Here is a 26,173-nt window from a genome sequence, read left to right as displayed (position 1 = left end):
TGGGTGAATTGTGGGGAAGGCAGGTCCCACAGATTTGGACAGAGCCACCTTCGGTGAGTGGAGCTCTTCCTTCCTCAGAAAGCAGATCCTGAGTCCAGTCCAGTGAACCCATGTGGCCCTTGGCCAGTCATAATCTATTTCCCATAGGGTTAAGGAAAAATTTAATTTCTGTTGGGTCAGAAATTCTGTTTTGTACTACTGTGAATGCCAAAACAGTATGTGTTTATTTGGCTAGAGATTCTCCCAGGAATGTATGCCTTCAATAGTGAGACCTAAGATCTTAGTCCATTTATGCCAGTAAAGAATGAAGTAATAGTTGTAATGAACATTTGAGAAAATTCTTGTAATGTATGAGTAAGGACATCCTTTGCAAACAATCCTTCAGTGTAAAAGAAACATGTACAGTATGTATTCTTGTGTTTGCTGCCTGTAATAGGAAAGAAGAGAGCAGTATGTGCAGTTTTCATTATCCCTATCAGAATTAAATGAGTGATCATTGTAGTGAAACTATGCAATTGTATTACAGCAAAGGCTCAAATCCTGTTAAAGTTTTGTTGTGTTTTAATCAGTTAATTAAATATTTGGCTTTAATATAGATAGGTTAATACAGGATAGAATCATAGAGCTGGAAGAGACCATAAGGGCCAACCAGTCCAACTCCCTGACATGCAGGAACTTGCAGTCAAAGCATCCTAAACAGATGGCCTCTCAGCCTCTTTTTAAAGCTTGCCAAAGAAGAAGACTCCACTACTCTCCAAGAGAGTGTGTTCCACTTTCAAACAGCTCTTATTGTCAGGAAGTTCTTCCTAATGCTGAGGTGGTATCTCTTTTCTTGTTGTATGTATCCGTTGCACCGTTTCCTAGTCTTACATCTCCCTTACCTGGAATTCCAAAATCTGAAATACTCCAGAAATCAAAACTTTTTTCATGGGTGGCTGAGATTGTGACACCTTTGCTTTCTGATGGTTCAGTGTACACAAACTTTGTTTTATGCACAAAATATTGTATAAAATTACTTTTAGGCTATGTGCATAAACAGTATATGAATTATAAATGAATTTTGTGATTAGACTTGGGTCCCTTCTCCAAGGTATCTCATTATGTACATATATGCAGATACAGGTATTCTAAAATCCCCCCAAAAAACCCAAATATGTCTGGTCCCTAGCATTTTGGATAAGGGAGACGGCCTAGAATTTGAAAGAGCTACTTAGATTTTGTGCAGTTTGATTATGTAATGCAGCAGGTACAACTTTGGAAGAAGCTCTGTCTCTTGCTTGAGAAAGAAGGAGGGATGTCTATTCTAAGATAGTATCAGTATGGTACCTAAAACTGTTACCAACACTTTCACTTAACTTTAAAAAAAGCCTGATTAAATAGGGTCAAAAGTTTAGTTGATCAAAAGGATTTTAATTATTCTAGTTGATCTGACATTGTTACCCCAATAAAACTGTCAGAAACAATTATGACTGTCAAGGAATTAAGTTTGAGACCACCAAGCAAATCTTAGTTTATGTTGTTTGCTATTATATAAGATAAGTGCTGTCTGTTTATCTTTTTTCTCCTTGAGAATTCAATTTAATTTTCTAGTGAATTCCAGTTTTGCTTTGTTTTTCCTATGATAATTCTTTGTACTACTTGGCTTATTTGTCCTGCAAGGAGCAGCTAAGATCTGTTGGTAAGAATAGTGAAATGTTATTTTGAAAATGGTACATGTTGCCATGTGCTCAAATACTCAGTGATATTAAATAGGATAGGAGATGGTACCAGAAATTACTTTCTCTTGGGTGGCATTTTCTGTATTATACATACAGCGTGTATTCTGTGACAGGACACTACATTAGTGACTGTTGTTTTGACATTATTATTTTTGAATGGAGGAAGTGCATATTCAAGCAGTCTCAAGGCCACCTAAGTGTTAGGGTTGTCACTAGTACATAAACTTGGTACTTGTGAACCTTTGTGACAGAGCAGCATTTAAAAGCCTAGAAATATCACTGTTCAGTTAAGACAAATATTCTAGGATGTAAGATCCATAGATTTAAACAACAAAATAAGATGTGCTCTTCATGTTGCAAAAATACTTCCCTGTTGAATGCTGAAGCTAAAGTTAAAGCAGTGACTTCTTATGCTATCTTTTATGTATTTCTTCAGTAGCTAAAAAAATCAAATAGAGAAAAATTATCATTAATTTTTAAAAAATATTTTAAATGTATGCCTAGTACAGGCCCTTTCTGCGGCCTATAAACAAAAGGTAAAGACCAAACACAATATGCTTTGAGATCACATTAAAAGGAATGCCATACTATTCTGGATTTTCATGATGTTGATATTCACTTTCCTTTGAAAATCCCCTGTGGTGATGTGACACAGTCTTACATATTTCATGGAAAAATTCATATTTGGCTTTTGATACTATCAGCAGTAATATCCTCCTGGACCAGTTTTTTGGTTTGGTGTTGAAAGCACTGTGCACCACAGATTTCATTCCTGCCTTCAGAGTTGGTTTCAATTTTATTATTCCTCATTCCTTTTGTCATTTAATTGTCTTGTGCCACCGAATACCCTCTTGTTGTTTCACATTGTATGAATCCAGTTGAAGAGAGTTCATTTTGGGATTTGGAGCAAAGTGTTATGAGTACATAGATGTTACAAAGCTTGCGGGAACATCTGAATTGAATGTGGCCTCACAAGCCCTTGATCATGTCTGGAACCAGTGATGAGTTGGATGAACTCTAGTAACAGGACTGCATCATAGCAAGAGGGATATCCTGTGCACAAATGTTATTGAATCTGTGACATAGATCTGTTATCTGTTCTGAGTGGGATTTCACTCTGTCTACTGGAATATGTTTGTGATCTTTAGTACTCCAAAAACCATTTGTGGCAGTGGAGGCCCTAGTGGCAGAGGTCACTAGGTCTGCCATGCCATGTTCCATTCATCAGGCTGGTGTTGGTGATATGTTTATTCTAAAAGTTGGAAAATGTGGTGCTCAAACTCAAATCTACATCTTCAGGATGTAAGGTGCATTTACACTGTAGAAATAATGTAGTTTGATGCCACTGTAGCTGTAGCTCCATCCTATGGAATCCTGAGATTTGTAGTTTTACAAGATCTTTAGTCTTGTCTACCAAAGAGTGCTGGTCCCTCACAAAACTACAAACCCTAGGATTCTGTAGGATAGAGCAATGGCAGTTAAAGTGAAGTCAAACTGCATTATCCCTACAGTGTATATGTACCTCTAGTTTTTTTTTAAAAAAAGCTAATTCATGGATCTATTAGTTACTCCATAATTGGCTAAAACACCAACTTGATTCACATGTAGGGTTAAAATAACTTGCATCGCATTATTTAACAATCAGTAATATTGTAGTTGCCGACATTTTTACAAAAATGCAACCACAAAGCTATGCAGAGTAGATTGGCTAGACTGGCAGAATGCTTTGTTTCCGGTTCCCATGTTGAATTCCATCATTCAGATATTTCATGTTAAAAGTTAGAGGCTGCTCACCAGATTTATTGTTGTTGTTGTAGAAACATATGTCTTGAACACAGTTTAGGCGCTACCACTGTAAACAGAAAAACCTTTTTATTATGTATTGCACAAAAACCTCATGATTAAATAAAATAACTTGAAAAACACCTAACTTCTACTACAAGTACCTATAAAAACTGGTGTTATTTTAGGATAGCAGGAACTTGGCTATTCTCTGCCTTACAGAATGATTCCCCCCTCCCTGGTGATAGTGTTTACTGTGTGCATCTCCTAAAGACAAAGTCTTTTTTTCCTTAAAAAGAATTGTTCTGTTTGTGTGCAAACTTAAGCACATTCCAGACTATTGACTGGAGCACATTAATGAGTTAAACTTGCTTAATTGGAGAACAACTCCTATTATTTGCCAGTTTAACAACAAACCTCTTCTTGTCCTTTAGTTTTCATTATGTAGTTATGTCTGTTAAATGTAACATTAATTTAATATGTACACATAAAATTAGATTTGTATAATGTGAAGCCTATTTTAGCCTGCTGTATATTTTCTGGCCTGAACATCAACAGAATTGGGAGGTGGTATCTGCAGCATAGCATAGTGGTTTGAGCATTAGACTATGGGTGTGCACACATTTGCAATCCCATATACCCAGCAATCCCATGTACCCAGAAAACTTTCTCTTGAGAGCTACGCAGTCCTCCAGTTCATGTTCCTGAGATGCACCCAGAGTTGTAAAAAGTCAGGGAAGAAAGTTCCATTATGTTGTCACTATAACTTTGAATTTACACCTTTGGTTACAGAATCCAAAATTCTGCAGCTTCATCCATTTCATCAAAAACGGAAGCCCAATTTATGAAAACTAAAAAAATTTCCTTTCAATTTGTGGCCATACTCCAAGACGCTGAAGTGTCCCAGACCTCTGGAAATCCTGCTTAGCTTTCCAACCCTACTTCTAAGATTTTCCAGTCATTCTCTCTCTTCACTCTTGTAAAAAACAAAGGTTGAGGTTGTCAAGAAGCTGGATTGTATATCCAGTATCTTGTATCACAATTGCGACTCCTAATACTTGCTGATATATAATTTAAAGATCTTAACTCTATTTTTTAAAGGACTGTGTTTGTTCGCCTTACTTTTTAAAAACAATATTTATATACTGTCCTTCAAAATAGTTATCCTCAGGTTGTTTGCAATGTAGTAAATAACTACATATGATCTCCACTTTACATTATTGTAGTTTAAAGTGTTTAAAACTGGATCTGTATAATGAATAAATAAAATATGTTAAATTTTTTATTAGAATAAATTCCTTATGGGTTGTGACCTAGATCTGTCTTTCTTGATAATGTGCAGCCCATAGTTAATTTAGGACACAAGAGTCTTTTAGTAGTTTTAAGGCCATGTTTTTAATTATTATTACCCTATTGATTTTTCTAGGAATATAGTTGGATGGGAAACAATATAGAAATATACCAAAGTGATTTTTCATGTGATTAGTAATGCAAACTTTTAAATTGAAAATAATAGGATTGTGAAAGGTTATAATTATCTTATTATGTTTGGTAAAAGTTGTATATATTAACTCAAGATTGTTTTTTCTTTATAGGAAACACTCCTTTACATCTTGCTGTGATGCTGGGGAATAAAGGTTGGTAATGTTTCCACTTAAAAGACCCATAAAATTATATAGCATAGAAGCCAAAAACTAAAATTACTAAGCTGATTTTCTCTCTCATATGAAAATTGTTTGAAGGGAGGTATAGAATGAGCTAGAGGAAGGAAGGGTCCTCTCTTTACTTTCTGTCAGCTTTCCATGACTAGATAACAAGGGAAAGCTGACACAAAAGAAACATGAGGCCATTTTTCTCAAGTCTCTAACCAGCTTACCGGTAGTATGTTGAAAACAAAACAGTGTGCACGAACTCTGTGCCAGACTCTGTCTAGAAGATAGTAAATATGGGCACTTTGAGAAGTGTGTTTCTTTTTCCTGGCTTCATTTCTTTCTAGAGTTACCTCCCTGCCCCCCTCAGTGACATCTGTCTGAAACACTGCAGAAATCATCCAGTTTGAGACTGCTTTAACTCCCCTGGCACAAGGCTAGGGGATCCTGGGAACAGTTGTGAAACATTTAGCTTTCTCTGTCAGCTCTAGTGCCACAATAAACTACAGTTCCTAGGATTTCCTAGTATTGAGCCAAGGCAGTTAAAGCTGTCTCAAACTGGATTATTTCTGCAGTGTCTTTTGGACCATCATCTCCCTTGTTAATCAGGCATAAAACTTGGGCTTGATTCCTTGTTCACTTTGTATGGTTTTTCACCAAGTCATATTACTTCACTCATTTCCAAAAAAAGTAAAAGATTAATTTAATACCATACACACATACATACACGCACGCATGCATGCACACACACACACACACACACACACACACCCTTCACACAAAATGTGTGATATCAGTTGCTTTTCATTTGAAAGTGTTGTCCTGGTAGATAGATAAAAAAATCCAATGCCAGTCTAATTTAAGTTATGAGCTGTAGAGGGTGCTACACAAAAATAAATAAAGTTGTAAAATTAGATTATGAAACTAGAGGCCTGATTTTGATATACAGCTCACTTCTTAAAGACCAGCGTTGAAAATTGCTGCTTTTTTTCTTACAATAATGCAAGCCTCTTGGTGTCCAAGGTGACAGGAAAAAAACCTCTATAACCTGTATTTTGTAGCAAATAGTCCCTTTAGGATAAAATCCTGGATTATTTTGACATGGACAGTAGCAAAATAATAAGGTTCATTTAGGATTAGCCAGGCCTCCTGAGATAACACAGAGAATATGCTGCATTTATTGGGTCAGACTTGAAACTGTTGCATAATAGCCAAACCTTCAGCCAGATATGTGATAGTAGTACAGTACTGTGGATTGTGTATGCTTTGTCATGTTCACTTTAATGAAACTGAAAATTCCCAGTTCAGAGGGCTCCAGTTTTAACTGGGTCAGGTTGTAATCGCACTTGAAGTACTGTACAGATAAATGCAAATTTTGTTAAGCAGCTCAATGTGCTCTTGAGGAAGGAATGAACTTCCAGGGTTTTGTGAGGTCTTTGGTAAAGAAAATTTAATTAAAATGGGTGTTGGGCACTATTTCAGATGGTAGCTTATTGAATATCATTGATGTATCCATCCATCTGTTCATTGAAATGGGTCAGGAAGCATGGGAGAAAGGCTGTCTACCAGTGGTAAAGACTCACTTTGTAGAAAAAAAATATATATTGGTGTTGAAATGTTTCCTAAATTTGTTTTGATTGTGAATTGTATATGTGCAGTTCCTTGTGCCACTGGACAATGCCCCTAGCAGCATTGCAAAGGCACTACTTGTGAGCAGTAACTGGGGTTGATCAGTGTAGCTCAGTCAACATAAGGAGTCAAAGGTCTTTTGTCCTGCAGCCATAAAGCAGGCTGGGTCTTCTCTCTTCTGAGTTGACATTGTGGGCAGGGTGGGAAAGCAGATGTAGATTCACTGAATCAGAATTCTTCTGAATAGCTGTAATTTCAGGGGATATGTTTCTGGAAGAGAAGGTTAAATGTCTCACAAAACAACAATATCCAGAATTACATAGCATTGAGCCATGGCAGTTAAATGGTGTCAGACTGGATTATTTCTGCAGTGCAGACCCAGCATACTTGTCATATCAGACACTATGCCTCTTATTACCAGCTGCTGAGAAAGGGGTGTGCAATATCTTTGTGAGTTTCTCATAAGCAATTGGTTATTGTGGGAGCAAAATGGTGATACACTATTTCTTTTGTATTTCTTTTGTTCTTCTTTTGCAATTCTGAATCACATACCATGTTCCAATATTGATTTTGAAATTAAAAATTGAAGATACTTTGGTTTGAAAAGGGGCATAGTCTGTATCATAAGGAAAATCATCTACATACAGTTTGTTTCCAGAATATCTTCTTTCAGGCATGATTCCTTATAAATTTATAATAGCTCTGAATATGTTGGACACTGTTAGTCATGCCTTAATCCTGTTGAAATATATTACATAAGTTAGCTGAGACTGATACTGGTTTTGATTTTAGTCAGGTGAAAACTTGATGAGCTTCCTCGACTCACCCTATTATATAGGAAGACCCTAACAACAGATTTGGATGTAACATGTACACTAAAATGTTACATTTGAAAAACCGTGTCCTCAGCTAGATAGATTTAATGTGCTCCCTAACTGAATAAACTACAAAAATATATTTCTTTTCCTATGTTATTTTTGTCCATCTGTCAGTGGCTTTTGTGTAGCAGAGGATTTTGGTATTCTTATTTGGAAAATAATTACAGTCACTTCCTTTATTACAGAATGTGCCCACTTGCTTTTGGCCCACAATGCTCCTGTGAAAGTGAAAAATGCTCAGGGATGGAGTCCTCTTGCAGAAGCCATCAGCTATGGAGACAGACAAATGAGTAAGAAACTGCTATTCTGTTTAGAATAAATGTAAAGGAAACCCACTTAGCTTTTAAAATCAGATGTGTATTGCAAATACTGACTAACATGTCTGGACTCTCTAAAATTATTTCTAATTTTTTATAAATCATTTTAAATCATTTTAAAATTACTTTGAATTTTTATGTTAGGTTCTTTTATAGACTGTTAGGAAAAGCTGATATTTGGGTGGAGCTCTGTATCACTTAATTATGGCCTATGGATCTTGAATCTTTCTGCACCAGTGGCATCATTGTTAACATATAAGGATGGTGTGGGGGAGAGAATTAGAGAGAGGGGAGCACCAGATTAACTGTTACTAAATCAAGAATTAAATAATGCAATTGTTAAGTAAAACTAAACCAAGCTTTTGTTAAAATTCAGACTAATGAATTGACAGAATCATTTAATTGTAAAATTAGAAGCAGTTCAAAGGGTCACCTCCAGTCCATAGCTAACATATCCATGATAGAATGACCCTGGAACCTCCGTTTAAAAATCTCCAATGATGGTCCATATGCTTACAAGGTAACCCAAACAACACTTAGCATCAAGAAATTCTTCCTGCTGTATAGTTAGAATTTTCTTTCTATACCATGAAATTAATTCTTGTTCTTCAAAATAAAGAGCAGTGGCATTAGTGTTAATTCTGCTTCTCACATAAAAAATTATCCAAGTGAAAAAAGACATTCTGCCTATTGAAGTGAAACTGTAAAGCCCAGATTACCCCACCGGGCCTAAGAAGGATCTTGATTAGATTACATTTCAGGATTGATATCCTTAATATAAAACTTAGTTATGTAATTGATAGACATTCCAGATGGGTGATTTAAATGTTTAATTACATACAATTTGAATAAGAAATTGCTTCCACTCATGCTAAAAGAGTCATGTCAGTATTCCATCCAGATTAGTAGCCAGGTAATAGCTAAATGGCAATATGTGGGGAAAATTGAAATTATTAATGCTGATTAGCTTTATGCTTTCTAATAACAAAGACAACGATGAAAACAGAACCAAGTTTACTGGATAACTAATTCTTCTGTATTATATTTGGCTTATAGTATGTTTATTTAGTTACAGCACTGCTAAGGAAACTGAAACAACAATCTAGGGAGAGTGTTGAGGAAAAGCGACCTCGATTATTAAAAGCCCTGAAGGAGGTAAGACTATGGGGCCATTGGCTTTTTAATAATTTGTGAGTAATTTCAAATGGCGAACAAGCTTTTTAAACTTAGAGTTTAATGTGTTGGAGAAAGTGCTGTATTAGTTTCAGCTCTTTCAAGTAGGCCTGGCCGATCTTCTTGTGAGCTGCAGAGTCCTTGGCTATCTCCTTTGGAATGATTATTCCTTGATGAGTCACCATATGACAGTAAAATGGTCTTGGGGAAAATATGCCAACTTGATGTGATCTGTAGTCAGATGTTGCTTATTTCTGTCGATATTAATAGGAAAAGCAGAATATTTTCTTCTCTCTCTTTTACAGTACACTCAGCCCTCCCCATAGGCGGGCTTGCCTTCTGAGGCTTTGAGCTTATGTGGAAGGCAAACCCCAGTAAAGGTAATGGGGCACATACCCGCGCCGCCTGTGAGCACGGGCCCCATTATTTTCTATGGGGCTTGAGCATATATTCTTTTCCCCATACGCGGGAGGGGGGGTCCAGAACGGATTCCTCACATATGGGGAGGGCAGACTGTATTTTTCCTTGCACTACTGTTTAAGAACTACCAGTAGTTTTGAATGTGTACACTCTTTATCCCTTTATTCAAATAACCCAGTTTTGCCTTCAAGTCAGAGATAGGAATTGTACAACTCTTCAAATGTTGTTCAACTGCGACACATAGCATTCCTTGCCAGAGCTACTAGGACTTATAGTACAACTACATTTGAAGAGTTGTATGATTCTCACCTATGCTTTAAGTGTTCACAAGTGTTGGTGACCAGGAGTTCCACATAAATGGATGGATGAAGTTCCTTCCAGGTATATAATGCTGGAGAGGAAACGACATAGACTGATAGAGCAGAGAGTGTCACTATTGTGCTAGCCTGACTTGTTTCTGTGGTGGATGCGGAGGGATTGAAGCCCCTTTGTATGTCTCCAGCATAGAAAGTAGGCATGCTGATGAGGAAGGGAAAAGGCAGCCATCCTTCCTCTGTGAATTTATGCATTTTTCTCTCTGCTTTGGGTTCACAGAAGAGCTTTATGTACAAGCAAATGCAGGTAGGTAAGGTAGAGAAGGCACAGATGTTGTCTTTTCTGCCAACTCACTTCTGCCGCTTCTGTGCTGGCTATAGAGGGAAGGGGATTTCTTCCTTCGGGACAAAGATAGAAGCGCAGCAAGCTGGCAGAGGAGTCAAGGACTGACCCCTGCCTCCTTTGCCAGCCTGTTATGCTACTGCCCTCAGAACAGTCATCCTTGTAAGAAGTGCTCCCTAAAGCAGACAGTTTAAAGATCTGCAGGGCTGAAAATCTTGCTGGGTTTAGTAACAAGGGCAAAATAACCATAGGTTCTCCTGGTGTTGTTTTTCACTTCTTCCTGCAGAAAGAAAAAAATGGAGAGGGAAGGTTGTGCATAATTGACCTTTTCTGGCAAAGTCCAAGGAGAAATACTGTTGGTATGGGCTTCCAAAATCACTGCTGACAAGAGTGAAGAGAAAATAGACTGGGTGTCTGATTTGAATAATTAGCTGATTAGTTTTTGTCAGAACAATGTTGATTTTGTTCATAAATATTTAACACTAATAACAAAAATGTTGAGGGGCTCTTACTTTAGTTTTTTCATAATGAATTCAAGGAGGATAATTGAGATATCAGAAAAATGAGTTAACATGAAAGGTGTGCAGACTGCATTTCATTAATGCATGCTGCCATTTATGTCGAACATGAAAGAGGGTTGTATTTGTGAAAACATTTCTGAAAACACCACGAGCAATAATAATTTCTTTTCACGTATAAGAGATAATTCATTTTTTTTCTCTTCAGCTGGGTGACTTCTATCTTGAACTTCACTGGGATTTTCAAAGTTGGGGTAAGTTTTTAATGGAGTCTAAAGTGATCATTCATAACTTGTCATAGCTGATTTGCTGTAGCAAATCCAAACATCATTGTTCAGAATCCTTGTTTCTTTCAATTTATGATTCAATACATACTCTGTAGCTTATATTGAATGCAGAACTCTTTGCAGGCCTATTTATAAGTAAAAGGAGTAAAGTAAACAGTTTTTTGCTAAGCCCCTCATCCTGAGACCAGCATATTACAACAGTATGGCCTTTAAAAAGGCTTTCATGTAAGCCCTGTATGATTGGTGTGCATGTATATATACAAAGGCTTTCACACAACTTTGAACACTGATCATGGAGGAATCTAGTTACACAGAAGCATTTGTGCATGCATCTCTGTACACAAATACTCTCCTCCCTGCAAATATTGCCAGGTGTATGTATCCATGGAAACTAGTATATGATGTCTAGGATAGTACTATTTACCACAAACTTGCTGATGTGTTACTTTTACTCATACGGTTAACATCAAAATAGGCTTGTACTTGGAGTTAATCCCTGTTCTGATTTAATCTAAGAACCCAAATTTGTGGTGGTACCTGTGACTAGATGTGGATGATTTCTCCTGGTCAGATTTGTCCCTTGTTTACCTTTTCATTGCTACAATGGCTGTCACTTCGTCTACCACAAATTGAATCTTAACCAGAGTTTTTAAATCCACTTCAAGTTATAGTTAAAAGTTTAAATACTTTAAGTTAACTATGATTTAAATAGTTAAAGCTAACTATGGCTGCATCTACATTGCAGAATTGGTGCAGTTTGATTGCCACCACTTTAACTACTATGGCTCAGTGGGATTTGTAGTTTTCTGAGCCATTTAGCCTTTCCTGTCAGAGTTCTGGTGCCACACCAAACTACAAATCCCAGGCTTCCATAGGATGGAACCATGACAGTTAAAGTGGTGTCATACTGCATTATTTCTGCAGTACAGCAGCAGTCTATGGCTAGCATGAAACTAAAACAAGATGTAACACTTACTGTATTCCTGCTGAAGGTGGAAGGGAAAAGTGTTTAAATGGTGGGTGGTGAGGAAATATACAAGCCTGAGAGAGTTCCCAGTCACTTAACCATTGTTCAAGGATTGGCAAATATTCTGTGGACTGAGCCTGTGTTGTAATAGGAACCACATAATTTTTTCTTTTTGTAACATGGAAGCTAGCATTTTTAATAATACCTTTGTAGAGCACAAAATTCAAGTTAGCTTGTTAACCTCCTTCTGTTCATAAGAATTAAAATGAAAATGTGTCTTTCTTTACTGCTGTGAAATATATTGGATGCTTTGAACACATCAGGGATTCATCAGCTCAAACTAGATTCCAATAGCATTGATATGCATGTGGTCTTGTGAGGAAACTAATGTCATTTTATTATGTTTACTCTAAGTACCTGGCTTTTTATGGGTTGAGCCTCCACTTATTTGGATGCCCTAAAGCCTTCAAGCAAAATTTTGCAATTGTCAGGATCAGCAAATTATGCTTCCTCTTTGTCAGTGAAACCACAGCTTCTGGCAAGCCTATGCATGCGCCCCTCGCATAGGGCACTCCTACAGCCCTCTGACAGAGGGGTTTGGCTACCCCATGCCTGTGAAGGGTGCTTTTCCACAACTAAGAGAGGGAATGCCATAGCTTTGACCCTCAAACTGTTCGCCCTGGTTTCAGGCTGTGCCAGCTCTAAACTTGTATGCTAGTTAGGGATGGTGTATGGGCATTTAAGTTACTAAGGCATTTTCAGCTAATATGTCTTAAAAGCCAAATAACCATGGAGTGCACACCTAGTGTCCTGTTAGTATAAATGCCAAGTTTAAGGTGTCTTGGTCTCATGGTGTTGAAACTGTAATTCTGACTGACAGATAAGCACCCTGTGTTGTTACAGATGAATTGATGTAACATTAATTTTAACAGTTTCTCATATTTGCTCAATACAGTGCCTTTACTTTCCCGAATCCTGCCTTCTGATGCATGTAAAATATATAAACAAGGTATAAATATCAGGTAAGAATAGTCTTCACCTTGCTCTAGCATTATAAACATAATAAATAATTTTCTTGTGATCTGACTGTGTGGTCAGTTTTCATATCCTTCTAAAAAGAAGATAAGACTTCTTGATAGATTGGAAAGAGTTATCCACAGAATGTTCAGAAGACCTTTTATGTTTGTTCGAGCCCTAAATCTCCTTCCTTCTTAATCTTATGCTTAAAATTGCCACGTCTTTCTTTTTATATTCTTCCTATTCAGGCTGCATCCACGCTGCAGAAATAATCCAGTTTGACACCACTTTAACTGTCATGGCTCAGTACTGTGGAATTCTGGAAACTGTAGTTTTGTGAGACATTTAGTCTTCTCTGTCAGACTACTATTCCAAACAAACTACAATTCCCAGAATTCCATAGCATTGAGCCCTGGCAGTTAAGTGGTATCAAACTGGATTATTTCTTCAGTGCAGACACCGCCTCAGTATTCAAAGGATTGTGACTGTTTGGCGGTACATATGCCGCCTTCTGCTCTTCTTTCCATTAGACTTATTTAACTGGCACTATTTTATTGGGTGTATTGTCATGGGAGGGCTGTGTAAGTATCTCTTCATGGACTTTGGCAGATTGCAGTCCCTGAATGTTGAAATCACTACTTATAATGGGTTTTTAATTGTGAACAAATGGAAGTAGCTTTTGTATTTCTTTAAAAATAAATGTGTTGCTTTTTTTTTTTTTTTTGGTTTATGTCACATGGGATGTATCCACTCTGCAGAAATAAAGCAGTTTGACACCAACCACTTTAACTGCCATGACTCTATGGTACAGAATCCTGGGATTCGTAGTTTGGTGAGGCACCAGGGGTCTCTGACAAACCAGGCTGAATACTTCACCAAACTGCAAATCCCATGATTCCACAGATGGAGCCCTGACAGTTAAAGTGGTATCAAACTGCTTTACCTCTGCAGTGTTGAAGAGCTGATGGAGTCCTTCTTCATACTGTTTTTTCCCTAAGCTTTAAATATAATGGAGGGTGCTCTCTATAATACTAGGAGAATATCTGGGTAACTCAAGCCTTCAAATGTTTCCACAGGCTTGACACAACACTTATAGATTTTACTGACATGAAGTGCCAACGAGGGGACTTGAGCTTCATTTTCAATGGTGATGCTGCACCCTCTGAATCCTTTGTAGTTTTAGACAATGAACAAAAAGTTTACCAACGAATACATCATGAGGTAAGCCATACTGTGATTGATAACTGTTTTAAAGTATTAGAAAGTGAGTATCTTAAACTTTGTTTTTGATGCAAGTAAATCCTATACTTAGTTTTAAAACATATTTGTTGTTGTTCTTAACTGACCCAGACCCATGGCAATCCTGTAGATGAGACTTCACCACCACCCCCTGTCCTCCATTGCTTTGCCCAGGTTTTGAGACTTAGGCATGTGGCCTTACTGTGATTGAGTCTATCCATCTGATTTGCAGTCTTCCTCTGATGTGGACAAAGTACGACAGCCTCAATTTAGTCATCCTGACTTGCAGAAAAATTTCAGACCTGATCTCTGTTCAAGGACCAATGTGTTTGTCTTTCTGGATCTGCATGGTATCCTCAGCCCTCTTCACCAACACCCCATCTCAATTGAGTTGATTTTCTTCTTACTGGCTTTCTTCACTGTCCAGCTCTCACATCCATATGTGGTGATGAGGAATACAATGGCTTGGATGATTCTAACTTTAATGCTCAGTTGCATATCTTTACTGTTTAGATCTTTTCTAGTTCTTTTATAGATCCCCTTCCCATTCCTAGCTTTCTTCTTATTTCTTAACTGCAGTCTTCTTTCTAATCAATGATCCAAGGTACAGGAAATCTTTAACTTTCGATTTCCTCATTATCTAGGTTGAATTTATGTAGATCCTCCATGGTCATTATTTTTGTTTTCTTTTATGTTCAGCATTAAACTTGCCTTTGTGCTTTCTTCTGTGACCTTCCTTAGTAATTTTTCCAAGTCTTCGATGTTTTCTACTAGTAGTATAGTGTCATCCATATATCTTAGATTGTTGATGTTCCGTCCTCCTATTTTCACTCCTCATTCTGAATCCAAACTTGCTCTTCTTATATTTTCTGCATAAAAGTTGAACAAGTCGGGTGGTAAGATGCAGCGTTGCCTGACACCCTTGCCAATTGAGAACCATTCTGTTTCTCCAAATTCTATTGTAACAGTAGCATCTTCTCCTAAGTGCAGATTTCTCATCAGGACTATCAGATGTTGTGGCACTCCCATGTACTTAAAAGCCATACATAGCTTTTCGTGATCTGTCAGTCAAATGTTTTACTATAGTCTATAGAGCACATGCTGATTTTTTTCTGGAATTCATCTGCACACTCCATCAGCCATTGTATGTTTGTGATGTTGTCCCTGGTGCCTCTTCCTTTTCTGAACCCTGCTTGCACCTCTGGGATTTCTCCATATTATGACTGGAGTCTATGTTGCAGCATTTTGGGCATAATTTTTCTTGCATGGTAAATTAATGCTATGGCCCTATAGTTGCTACAGTTTTCTGTGTCTCCTTTTTTGTGGATGGGGATTTATATTGTTTCTAGTGTGTTGGAAATGTACAAGGTGCATATTTAGTGTCTGTATGTGTGGAATGACCTCCCAGAAGGACTCTACAGTGGTACCTCGGGTTATGAAATTAATTCGTTCCGCGGCTAATTTCGTAACCCGAAAAACCTTCGTAACCTGAATTGCCATAGGCGCTCATGGAAAAAAAGCCGCGGCTCTGCCGCGGCTCCATTGAAAATAGCGCCGAGGTTTTTTCGTAACCCGAAAAAACCTTCGTAAGCCGAAACAATAAATCCCTATGGGATTTTTTCGTATCCCGAAAAATTCGTAAGCTGGGTAATTCGTATCCCGGGGTACCACTGTACCTGACATCCTCATTAGTAGCACTGAAATGTCAAACAATGACCTTTCTTTTTCAGTAGGCATTCTGTCCTTGATTTTTTTCATCCACCTTTGGTTTTGCTTTTTAAGTTTTCTTTGATGACCAATAATATTCTAAAATCTTAACTTCTTAATAGTGTTTCAGTAGATTTACTTATTTTTGTTGTAAAATCTGCTTAAGAAGTTTTCTGATATGCTTGTCCGATATTTTCTCTCAAAGGAATCTGAAATGGAAACAGAGGAAGAAGTTGACATTTTGATGAGCAGTGATATTTATTCAGCAACATTATCAACCAAATCAATTACTTTCACACGTGCCCAGACAGGATGGCTTTTCCGAGAAGATAAAACAGTAAGCTTATCTGTATTTAAGACAAGGATGGGGAAGTGCAAATGGATTAGAGACCAGATTCCTCTGCAAAGCCTCTGTGGGCTGGGTATGAAAGGGGACAAAGCCATTCTATCAACACTGTTGGCTTTACTCACACAGTTGGAGAAAGGTGTGTACAGCAAAATGCTCCTATAGGTCCAGGCTGAAGTAATACTCCTGCAACTGAGGTTGGAGTTCTTTCATCTCACATGACCCAGTGCAAAAGGGGTGGGTTGAAGCACTGTTGAGCTGCCACTACTTCCCAAGTGTTGGTTGCAACAGCACTTTTACAGCTAGTACCTCCATGCTGAAACACCCCCATTTTTTCCTCCGAAGAAGAGGAAAGGGAAGCAAATCTCTTTGTGTTAGTGCTCTTGGGGAATCCATGTTTTTATCTCCAGTCTCTGACCAGAGATATCTGGGACTGTTATTTTTTTGGAAAAGGAGAAAGAGCTGAGGTTGTTGGGAAGCTTTTAGCAAACTTACAGTCAGCCCTTGGTATCTACGTATTTAAGCATCCATGGACAGCAAGCCCATGTTGTCCCCAAGGGTGGTGTAAGAACACAACCGTGTCACCATGAGGGACTGTCGTTCTTGTCCGGTGGCGGCACATTCACACAGTTGTACTACCATTAAGTTCTGTTGACTCCAATGGCGGTACAACCATGTGTACTCGCCACCATGAGACAATGGGGGCTGTTCCTAATGGCAGCTTGGCTGCATGCATGTGCCACCATTGGGGACAACATGGGCATGAGTATCTGCAGATTTTGATATCTGCGGGGCGAGGTCCAGAACGGATCCCCCATGGATACCGAGGGCCAACTGTACATTTTTTACAAGCCAAATAATAAACTAGTGGGATGGAGGTTCCTCTCTCTTGATTAAGGCGTCTTCTGTGCTACTGTGCCCCAGAATAGCAGTCGGGGAAAAAACAGTACAATCAGTTAGACTGCTGTGCCTGCTCTCCCTGACTGGATTGAAAGGAGGGATAATGATAAAGGTCGACTGCTACCAATGGAACATAAAGTAATAAGAAATTGGGGGAAACAGATAATGAGAAAGTAGATAGTGAATGGTAAAGATAGGGCCAGTGAATGGTGAGGTGATGATCTGTATTCTGTATAGGAAATGCTTTGTGTCTTTTGCAATTTTATTTTATTTCTTTGCAGGAAAGGGTAGGGAACTTTTTGGCAGACTTCTACTCGGTTAATGGGCTTGTGTTAGAATCAAGGAAAAGACGAGAACATCTCAGTGAGGAAGACATTCTTCGAAATAAGGCTATCATGGAAAGCTTGAGCAAAGGTGGAAACCTGATGGAACAAAACTTTGAGGTATAGCCAACTTTGGTATTCAACCACATACACCCTTTTAGCTCCATCTAAACGAGAAGAGAACCAATATGGTATAACGTTTTGAGCTTGGACTATGACTCTAGACACCGGGGTTCAAATCACTGGGTGACCTTGAGCAAGTCACACTCTCAGTCTCAGAGGAAGACAAAGACAAAGCCCCTCTGAATTAATCTTGCCAGAACCCCGTGATAGGGTCACCTTAGGGTCACCATAAATTGGGAATGACTTGAAGATGCACAACAAACAAAACAACAACAAACAGAAATATTGATTAGTTGATAGAAAGTGGAACCTTAGTAACAGAAAGCTCCTTTATGTAGGAGCATAGGCATCAACTTATTTCTGTCACATCCCTGCATTGATGTGTTTTCACTCCTGTGGTTTATGAGAGATTATCAGACACAAGGGTTTTGGAAGTCCCAGAGAGGATTGACCTGACTGTAAGGTGCTTTGCATTTGTCCTCACTTGATAACTAAATAATCACTGTAGTCCCAACTACATTGTGCTAAAGTTAATAACACTTGTTATTCCAGAGAGCTAGTTGCAGACATCTTTCTTTGGTAAAATTTACATCAAATGTGAAATTACAGCAAGTGTCCCCTCTATTGTAATGTTAATTGTTCCTAAACTAGGGTGTCCCTAGTTTATTAATGAGAAATTTAAGCATGTCATTTTGTTGATGGAGTTCATACTTGATGCTTCTCTCTCTCCATGGCTCCCAACTTCTATCTGCTTTGTTTTGATAGCCTGCTATCTTCCCTTCCCTTTTCTTTCAATACTTCTAAAATAGGAATCTCTTTTATTTCTACCAAGAAACTGAAGCTATAATCTTAATGTGTGTTGTCTCCCTCTACCTCCTTGAGAGATGGCATGGTGTTTTGAATTAAAAAAAAATGTAGATTTAAGAGTGCTTTTTGTGCTCATGGCTGCCACAATTTGGTGTGTTGATAGAATGCTAGTAATTCTGTAAGTTTAAAGGCCATTGAGGGTCAGATTTCAGGGTGTATAAATGGACAGTTCATGATACAACAGTATATATAAATGCTAATGGTATGCTTAATAGTTGTAATCTAAAGTTATAAATTAGGTTTGTAAAGTCTCACTGACAGCTTGATCATGAGTAGGCTAGAGTGGGCCAAATAGATGCTTTCATTGTTGATGTCTACATAATAATCTCTGTCTAGAAAAGGGTTCCAGAGCTCACCTAATCATCTAGGAAAATCCCACCTAGAAGCTTCATATTTTGCAGGGTTCTAGGGCACATGTATGGCTTTTGAATGTACTAAGTACATGTTTACACTGGGCTTACCTGTCATACTAGGTTTGGGGGTGATTTTACATTGGATTAATATGCATCTTCTTTTAAATTACTTCAAGAGGAAGATCATGATTATTTGTTATGCTTCATTTCAGATTGTTCCAATTTATTTTTCTGTAGACTGAGAAGTGTGCTTAGTTAGCACTATTAGGCTATGAAATATTATTTCCATTTACAAAGAATACCATGTGTTTTTTAACAGCCTGTCAGAAGGCAGTCTCTTACGTCACCTCCACCCAACACAATTACGTGGGAGGAGTACATATCTGCAGAAAATGGAAAGTGAGTATTAATATCCATGGTGATAAAGTTATTTTGAAAATATGTAGAACCAGATATTACCAGAACCACAAATATTCTGAATTTCTGGAACTATCAAGTTAAAAATCCCACCCCCCCCCTTTTTTTTTGTTTTGTTTTGTTTTAAAGGGTGTTTCTACATATTATTCTATAAGCAGCTGCTGAAGCAAGGATAACTTTTCCATTAGAATTATGTGAAGTAATCAAATAGCTTTTGCTCTGGATTGTAAAAGTGCAAAGTTGTGAAATTTAATAATGTGTGAGACTTGCTATGACAACCACATTTTTTGTATAAGCTTCTGCTCTTGGTTAACCTCACAGTTCTTTTTCTGGTGAATCTAGTACATCTTAAGAGTACAGTGGTGCCTCGGGTTACGAAATTAATTCGTAACGCGGCCGCTTTCGTAACCCGAAAAGCCTTCGTAAGCCGAATTGCCATAGGCGCTAATGGGGAAAAGCCGCGATTCTGTGCGAAAAAGCCGAAAAAAGCACCAAAAGTTTTTTCGTAACCCGAAAAAACATTCGTAACCCGAAACAATAATTCCCTATGGGATTTTTTCGTATCCCGAAAATTTCGTAACCTGGGTATTTCGTATCCCGAGGTACCACTGTATGCAAAATCATTTTTCCTATCTTTAACAGCAGTGATATTAGATAAAGTCTAATTCAATAGAACATAGACTGGTCCGCTTAGATTTTGCTCACAGACTTAAAATTATGTGGGCTTATCTGCTGGTTTTTTTAAAGCTTCTTGTTGATTCTTTGAGATAAAATTAAGCATGTGCCTATCTTTCTCATCGGATTAAGAGAATCTGATTCTTAATTTTGTATCTAGCGATTTAGGTAGTATGAAAAGTATGAGAAGACTTGTTATTGCAACAACAGTGAAACTATTCCCAACAGGGTTTTTTGTTTCCTTTGTTGAACAGCAATTGTCAGCAAACAGTTTTTGGCGGGTTACACACCGCCATTAAAGTATGCAAGGAGCGCGTACTAGGGTTAGGGAGGTGCGGTGCTTCTGCACCTCCCTAACCCTAATACGTGCTCTGCGCATAAAAAATGACAGCGGCCGTTCCAGACGGCCGCCGCCATGAGGACGTCACGGCCGCACCGCCTCTATATGGGGCGGCGCGGACGTGACATCCTCGCTCTGCGCCAGGGCACCTAGTGCACCCTTAGCGCAGACCAGGAAGGAGCTCCATTTCGGAGCTCCTTCCTGGTTTGCGTCGCCGCTTTGCGTCGCTGGGCGCAGCCTTCAGACGGCTGCGCCCAGCGAAGCAAGGGAGAAAGGGGCCAAGTGGCCCTTTCTCCTCCTCCCCACTGCTGCGGGGTGTCCTTGGGGCTTGAAGCCCCAAGGACACCCCTTTTCAGGCTGCGGGGAAGCGGCATTTTGCCGCTTCCCCGCAGCCTGAAAAGCGGCGGATTGGGGCCTCAGCGGCTGCCGTTCTGGCAGCTGAGGCCCCAATACACCAGGGAAAGGGGCGGGTACAGCCCGCCTCTAAATAACTCTTTGATACACTATGTGGGGAACTGTGTGTGAGAGAGAAGTAGAGTGAAGGGGGAATATGTTTTTCCAGTAAGGCCCACTAAGGATGCATAATACCCTGGGCATAATTAAAAGTAAAGTAGCTCTCTTGAATTTGGCTGCCATGAATAGTAGAAATAACAGTTTATAAAATTCTCAAAGAAGTTATGTTTCACTATAAAAATGCTTAATTTTAAGTATACAAAATTCTCCATCAGAAGTAGTCTGTTCACAAAAACTAGACACTAACCTGCCTATATCTATTCCTTAAAGGGTTTCTGAATTATTTCTATTCTAGTTAAAGTGATGGAGCTCATTGGTCAAAATCCAAAGAACTGTTGGGACAAAATGGCATAATCAAGAAGCTTAATACTATTTTCTTTAGTCCTCTTCATTACACAGATGGAATGCTTTTTGAAACAGTAGTAAGGGTTTGAGTTCTATAGATAGAAGATAAATAGCAGCTTTAGGTCCTGGCCATTGACTCTTGACCATACGGAATTTTATATGGCCAGACTGGGCTGTGTGTCTGTTTATGTATGTCTTTCTTTATATCACTCTCTTTCTTAATAGATTCCAGCTCAGTTACTGTTATCTGTAGGCATTGGGCAACTTGTCAATTTCATTTCCTGCTGCATCAGTTCTTCCAGTCTTCAATAAACAATTTCTGTCAGCCTGCTTTCCTGCCTAGTTGAAATGTATCCCATGATTTTATTATTTGAGAAACTTGAATCTTTAGAGAAGTTTTAATTTTTATTTTCTTTAACTAGAGCACCTCATTTGGGTAGAGAACTGGTCTGCAAAGAAAGCAAGAAAACATTTAAAGCCACAATAGCCATGAGCCAAGAATTTCCTCTGGGAATTGAATCGTAAGTCTAAACTGTCTGCTACAAATATTTCTGAAAGGCTATGAAGTGAATCTAAAATACACTGCTTTTGCCTATTCTAGAAACTGGAATGTAATACTTTATCTCAGAATAATAGTTGTTTGTATTAGAATTAGAATTCTGATTCTTCTTTTGCACAAATTTGTCCCCCCAAAAAGGGAACTTTGGGCTCTTCCGCATCCCAGACACATACCCCAACACATACACAGTTCTTTGAAAACTAAAGAAACTGCCTTATAGTGAGTGGTAACTGAAAAACATAGATATACTTAAAGCTGAATTTCCATTCAAAGGGGCAGGGGGTTTTGTGGGCCAATCAAGAATTTGTTGCAAGGATCCCTGCCCTTTGGGACGTAACTATGGCCTCTTGATGCCATCCATGTCAGGGAAAAATTGCTTTGGATAGTTCTAAATCAGTGTGGGCAACTGCAAAGAGGTGGAGAGTAATAATAATAATAAATATAAAACTTTATTTATATCCTGCTTCTCTGTCAATGACAGTGCAGTGCAGTGGCTACTCCAACATGATCAAAAGTGACAACACATGGCTTCTGCTTTTGTTTTCAGACATTTTTGGGGCCAGTTTGGATGAGAATATGAAAGAGTTTGCAGCATTGGGGAGGGTGCAGAGACTAAACCACTGTCTCTGAGCTATTGTAACTACTTTTTGGCTTAAATAAATAATCACCAGATTGTTTGTTTGATGGTTTGTTTTTAAAAATTGTTTCTGTAGTCAAATCCAATTACATGGATCAGTAGCCAGGAGACTTTAAGAACCTCTTCTGATAGCATACTGATTCAGAGCGTGTTTGTCACACTTGTGCCTTTTCTGTTTTAGGTTATTGAATGTTTTAGAAGTAATTGCACCCTTCAAGCACTTTAACAAACTCCGGGAATTTGTGCAGATGAAACTTCCACCAGGCTTTCCTGTAAAGTTAGGTGAGCTTTCTGTTCTGATTTCAAGGTTGCTCTTTAAATATCTCAGTCTTTGGGGTGAGTAATATGCCACTTAGACATTTGGAGGAATGGGCATGCCATTGCACAATGAAAAATGCAAAGGGATCTTGTTGGCACCTTTGAGATTAAAACAATATAAAATTATTTAAATACGTACAAACATTAAAAAAATAAATAAAACTCACATCCCCCTAAAAAAGTCTCCCTTGCACAGTTGCATGTTAAAAACCTGCTTAAACAAAAAGGTTTTTGCCTGCTGGCCAAAGGAAAATAGGGAGGGGGCCAACTTAGCCTCCTGTGGAAGGGAGTTCCAGGGGGTGGGAGCAGCCACTCAGAAGGCTCTCTCTTGTATCCTCACCAACTGAACTTGTGATGGTGGCAGGGCCGAGAGAAATCCTTTCCTTGAAGATCTTAAAGAGTTCTTGCAGGTTCATATGAGGAGGTAAGGTCTTTCAGATAGAGTGGACCTAAGCTGTATAGGTCTTCATAGCTGATGACAAACACATAAGTCATGAACAGCATTGGCCATGACCACAAACAAATCATTAGTCAGTGAAGCTCTTTTAACAAGGAAGTTATATGCTCCCTATAACTGGTTCTGGTCAGTGTTCTGGCCACCGCATTTTGGACCCACTGAAGTTTATGAACAGTCAAGGTATATGTCACTGTAGCCAAATCTGACACCTCAGGGAACAAAGCATAGCTGGCTCACTAGTTTTAGATGTGCAAATGTATTACTTTTGGCCACTGCTGAAACCTGGGCCTCCAGGCTCAGAGTTTATTCCAGGGGAAACCCCAAACTGCGAGCCTGAGATTTCAAGGGGAGTGTAATCCCAAACAGCACAGGCTGAATTCCTGTTCCCTAATCTGCCGTTTGACTGGCCAGGGGCAGAACTGAGACTGTGATGCAGGAGTGGTGGTGATCAAGCCATTCCCCTGTGCCCCAGCCCTCATGAAGATTCCCCTGCCCCAAAGCTACTGTTGCTGCAAGGGACAGCCTTTATTGCCTGAAGTTTTGGCGGTAGGGATCATCAAAACTGCTGCTGATTGGAAAGGATTACCACTTCCTTTGAGAGTTTTTTTTTTAAAAAATGTGTCAAGTACAGTCACACACTTGATGTGTCATCTATTTCAGCTGAGAGATTTCTTTGCCTTTGCCTTTTCCTAAATCCTTATTCCTTTTGGAGTGTGACTTTGTGGGAGAGTAGGGAGGAAGGATTTCAAAATACTACTCAGATACAAAGCAGTATTAGCACACTTTTAAATGTTCACTTCCTTTTTTTTAACTTCAGCCAGTTTGAAGTGTTCATAAGAGAGCCACAAGTGGTTTTAAGGGAGCATAATTTCTTATGTCCTATGCCAATTTTGTCATATTATCACCTTTGTCAGATTTGTTACATTTTTCATATTAGATAAGACACTATGGAAGCTGTTAATCAGAAGTAAAAAAGGACTGAATATATACTGTAACTGGCAATTCTGCTGTCAGATCCCCTTCAGCTTTTTCAAACACATAAACAGTCCCTCTGTCTCCAGCTCAGTTTTTCAGCAACCCTTTATTGCTCTATAGAGCCTAGAAATGTCATATTCAATTCCTAGTGGTGTCTGAATTTTACAGTTGAATAAGAGAAACAGCTTTACTGTTTTTTAATATTCTAGGGAAGTAATCTATAATACTTTCTAAACAAATGATGCAGACTGTGACTATTTTAGGACAGGGATGTCCTTATCAGAGTAGTTTCATGCACTGGTAACTTCCCATCTAGACTACTGCAATACACTCTTTTTGGGGCTGACCTTCATGATGACACAGAAGCTGCTTGAGGAGAAAAGGCAGATTGGAGCATTGGCATCAGCCAATGGGAGCTTGACCAACAAAAGGTGGGGGCTACTTGCAGGAGCAAGTATAAATAGGAGGAGAGGAGCATTTATGAGGTAGATAGGGAATAGGATAGGGGCCAAATAGGGACAGAGCTCTGAGTTAGAGGTATATTAAATCCTGAGGGGCTTTAACAGCCAAGGTGCTGAAGGGGGCAGGTGGAAGGGCTTTGAATACCCAGATTGGCCTGACAAGAGGTCAAGTGTGGAAGTTGAATTGGTGTTTGTGGAAGAGGCATAAAGTAGAAACAAAGTTTTAAAGCTCAGAGTCTAGTAAAAAAGTTTTATGTGAAACTATAACCTAGAGACCACTTCTAGAATATAGTTAGTAACAGATACTGTGAATCTTTGTAACCATTTAAGCACATAAACACCGTATCAACTCTGAATATCACCTAGAAGAGAGATACTGTAACCAACTATCTTGTAAATAAAGTTTTCTTTTGTCTGTGGTCACTTGAAGTATTTTAAGAAACTATAAGCCAAATGCTACCAGGGATTAATAATAATTTTATTGCTCAGAACACTCAAAATAGTGAGTGTCCTGTCTTAGACAGTTGCCCAGAGGTAAAAGAAAAGTGTGGGAGTCACTCAAGCAAGGGATCTATCTGAGTTTGAGGGTTTTGTCATGCAATTTGGTGGCAGATAGGGAGGTAGCCATCACAATATTGGTGACAGCAGTGGGATAAAAAGACCCATTGTGCTCCCATCTGAGAAAAATAGTTGGGTGAATGAGTCTCATCATTTTAAGGCCAACTGGAAATAAGTTAAAATAATTAACTGTTGATTAAAATAGTATCAGATGAAATCATAATAGTACAACAAAAAAAGCAGCAAATAATAAAAAAAAAGTTCAGTGGATGCAATAAATTATTATTATTATTATTATCATCATCATCATCATCATCATCATCATCATCACCTTTTATTTATATAGTGCTGTAAGTTTACACAGTGCTGTAGGCAGAATTTGTAGACAAAAGAATTCTGCGTATGGGACCACAACTTAAAAAAAAGGTCCTCTCCACAGAAATCTTTAGTAAAAGATGAAAGATCAATATCGTCCAAAGTGAAATGAGCAACAGATTTTGGCTCTCTTACAGTGTGAGAGTTGTTACATGAAGGTATGCTGCTATTGTCAGATTGTGATTCATATGTCACATATAAAACAACCTTATATGCTACATTAAATGATAGTATCTTATAAGATAAGCCAAAAAAATGTTATTTCAGTTTTGGTTATGGGTTTTTTTTTTTGTTTTTGTTTTTTTTTTGTTTTTTTTTTTGGTCTCTTCATGTAAAAACAAAAAACAAAACAAATGAATCTCTAGAGAACTTATTTTTTATAAATTAGTAATAACTGAAACAAACTATATGAAAAAATACGGCATTTAATACTTAATAATAACAATGCAGATATATCCAAGGATATCAGAGTAGAGCAGTATAACTTTATCACACCCATGTATCAAGAATTAAATTCCACTTGATCGAACTGGGCTTACTTCAGAGTAAGGTCAGTTTATTTTTGTGTCTGGTGATTATTTAGTAAAAACACCAGTGACTCTTAATATGTTATCTGTGGCAAGTCTAATTTGCAAGGAAAAAAAACAACCTTATATGCCAAGGCTGCTAAAAG

General features: G+C 38.4%; 1 protein-coding gene across 1 annotated transcript in view; it reads left to right on the top strand.

Moving 5' to 3' along the window:
• Positions 1 to 4,992: 4,992 nt before the first annotated feature.
• Positions 4,993 to 26,173, top strand: part of ANKRD13C (ankyrin repeat domain 13C) — a 26,567-nt gene continuing 5,386 nt past the window's right edge. The window contains exons 1-11 of the mRNA XM_042463531.1: positions 4,993 to 5,137; positions 7,842 to 7,946; positions 9,043 to 9,128; positions 10,950 to 10,995; positions 12,951 to 13,017; positions 14,089 to 14,233; positions 16,164 to 16,295; positions 17,486 to 17,647; positions 19,190 to 19,269; positions 21,583 to 21,681; positions 22,538 to 22,638. Of these exons, the coding sequence (XP_042319465.1) occupies positions 5,122 to 5,137; positions 7,842 to 7,946; positions 9,043 to 9,128; positions 10,950 to 10,995; positions 12,951 to 13,017; positions 14,089 to 14,233; positions 16,164 to 16,295; positions 17,486 to 17,647; positions 19,190 to 19,269; positions 21,583 to 21,681; positions 22,538 to 22,638 (1,039 nt within the window). The 5' untranslated portion in view covers positions 4,993 to 5,121. The remainder of the gene's footprint in view (positions 5,138 to 7,841; positions 7,947 to 9,042; positions 9,129 to 10,949; positions 10,996 to 12,950; positions 13,018 to 14,088; positions 14,234 to 16,163; positions 16,296 to 17,485; positions 17,648 to 19,189; positions 19,270 to 21,582; positions 21,682 to 22,537; positions 22,639 to 26,173) is intronic.

This window comes from Sceloporus undulatus, chromosome 4, assembly GCF_019175285.1.
Source record: "Sceloporus undulatus isolate JIND9_A2432 ecotype Alabama chromosome 4, SceUnd_v1.1, whole genome shotgun sequence".
Lineage (NCBI taxonomy): Eukaryota > Metazoa > Chordata > Lepidosauria > Squamata > Phrynosomatidae > Sceloporus > Sceloporus undulatus.
Note: the sequence above shows the minus strand (reverse complement) of the source record. Positions and strands in the feature narration are given on the sequence as shown.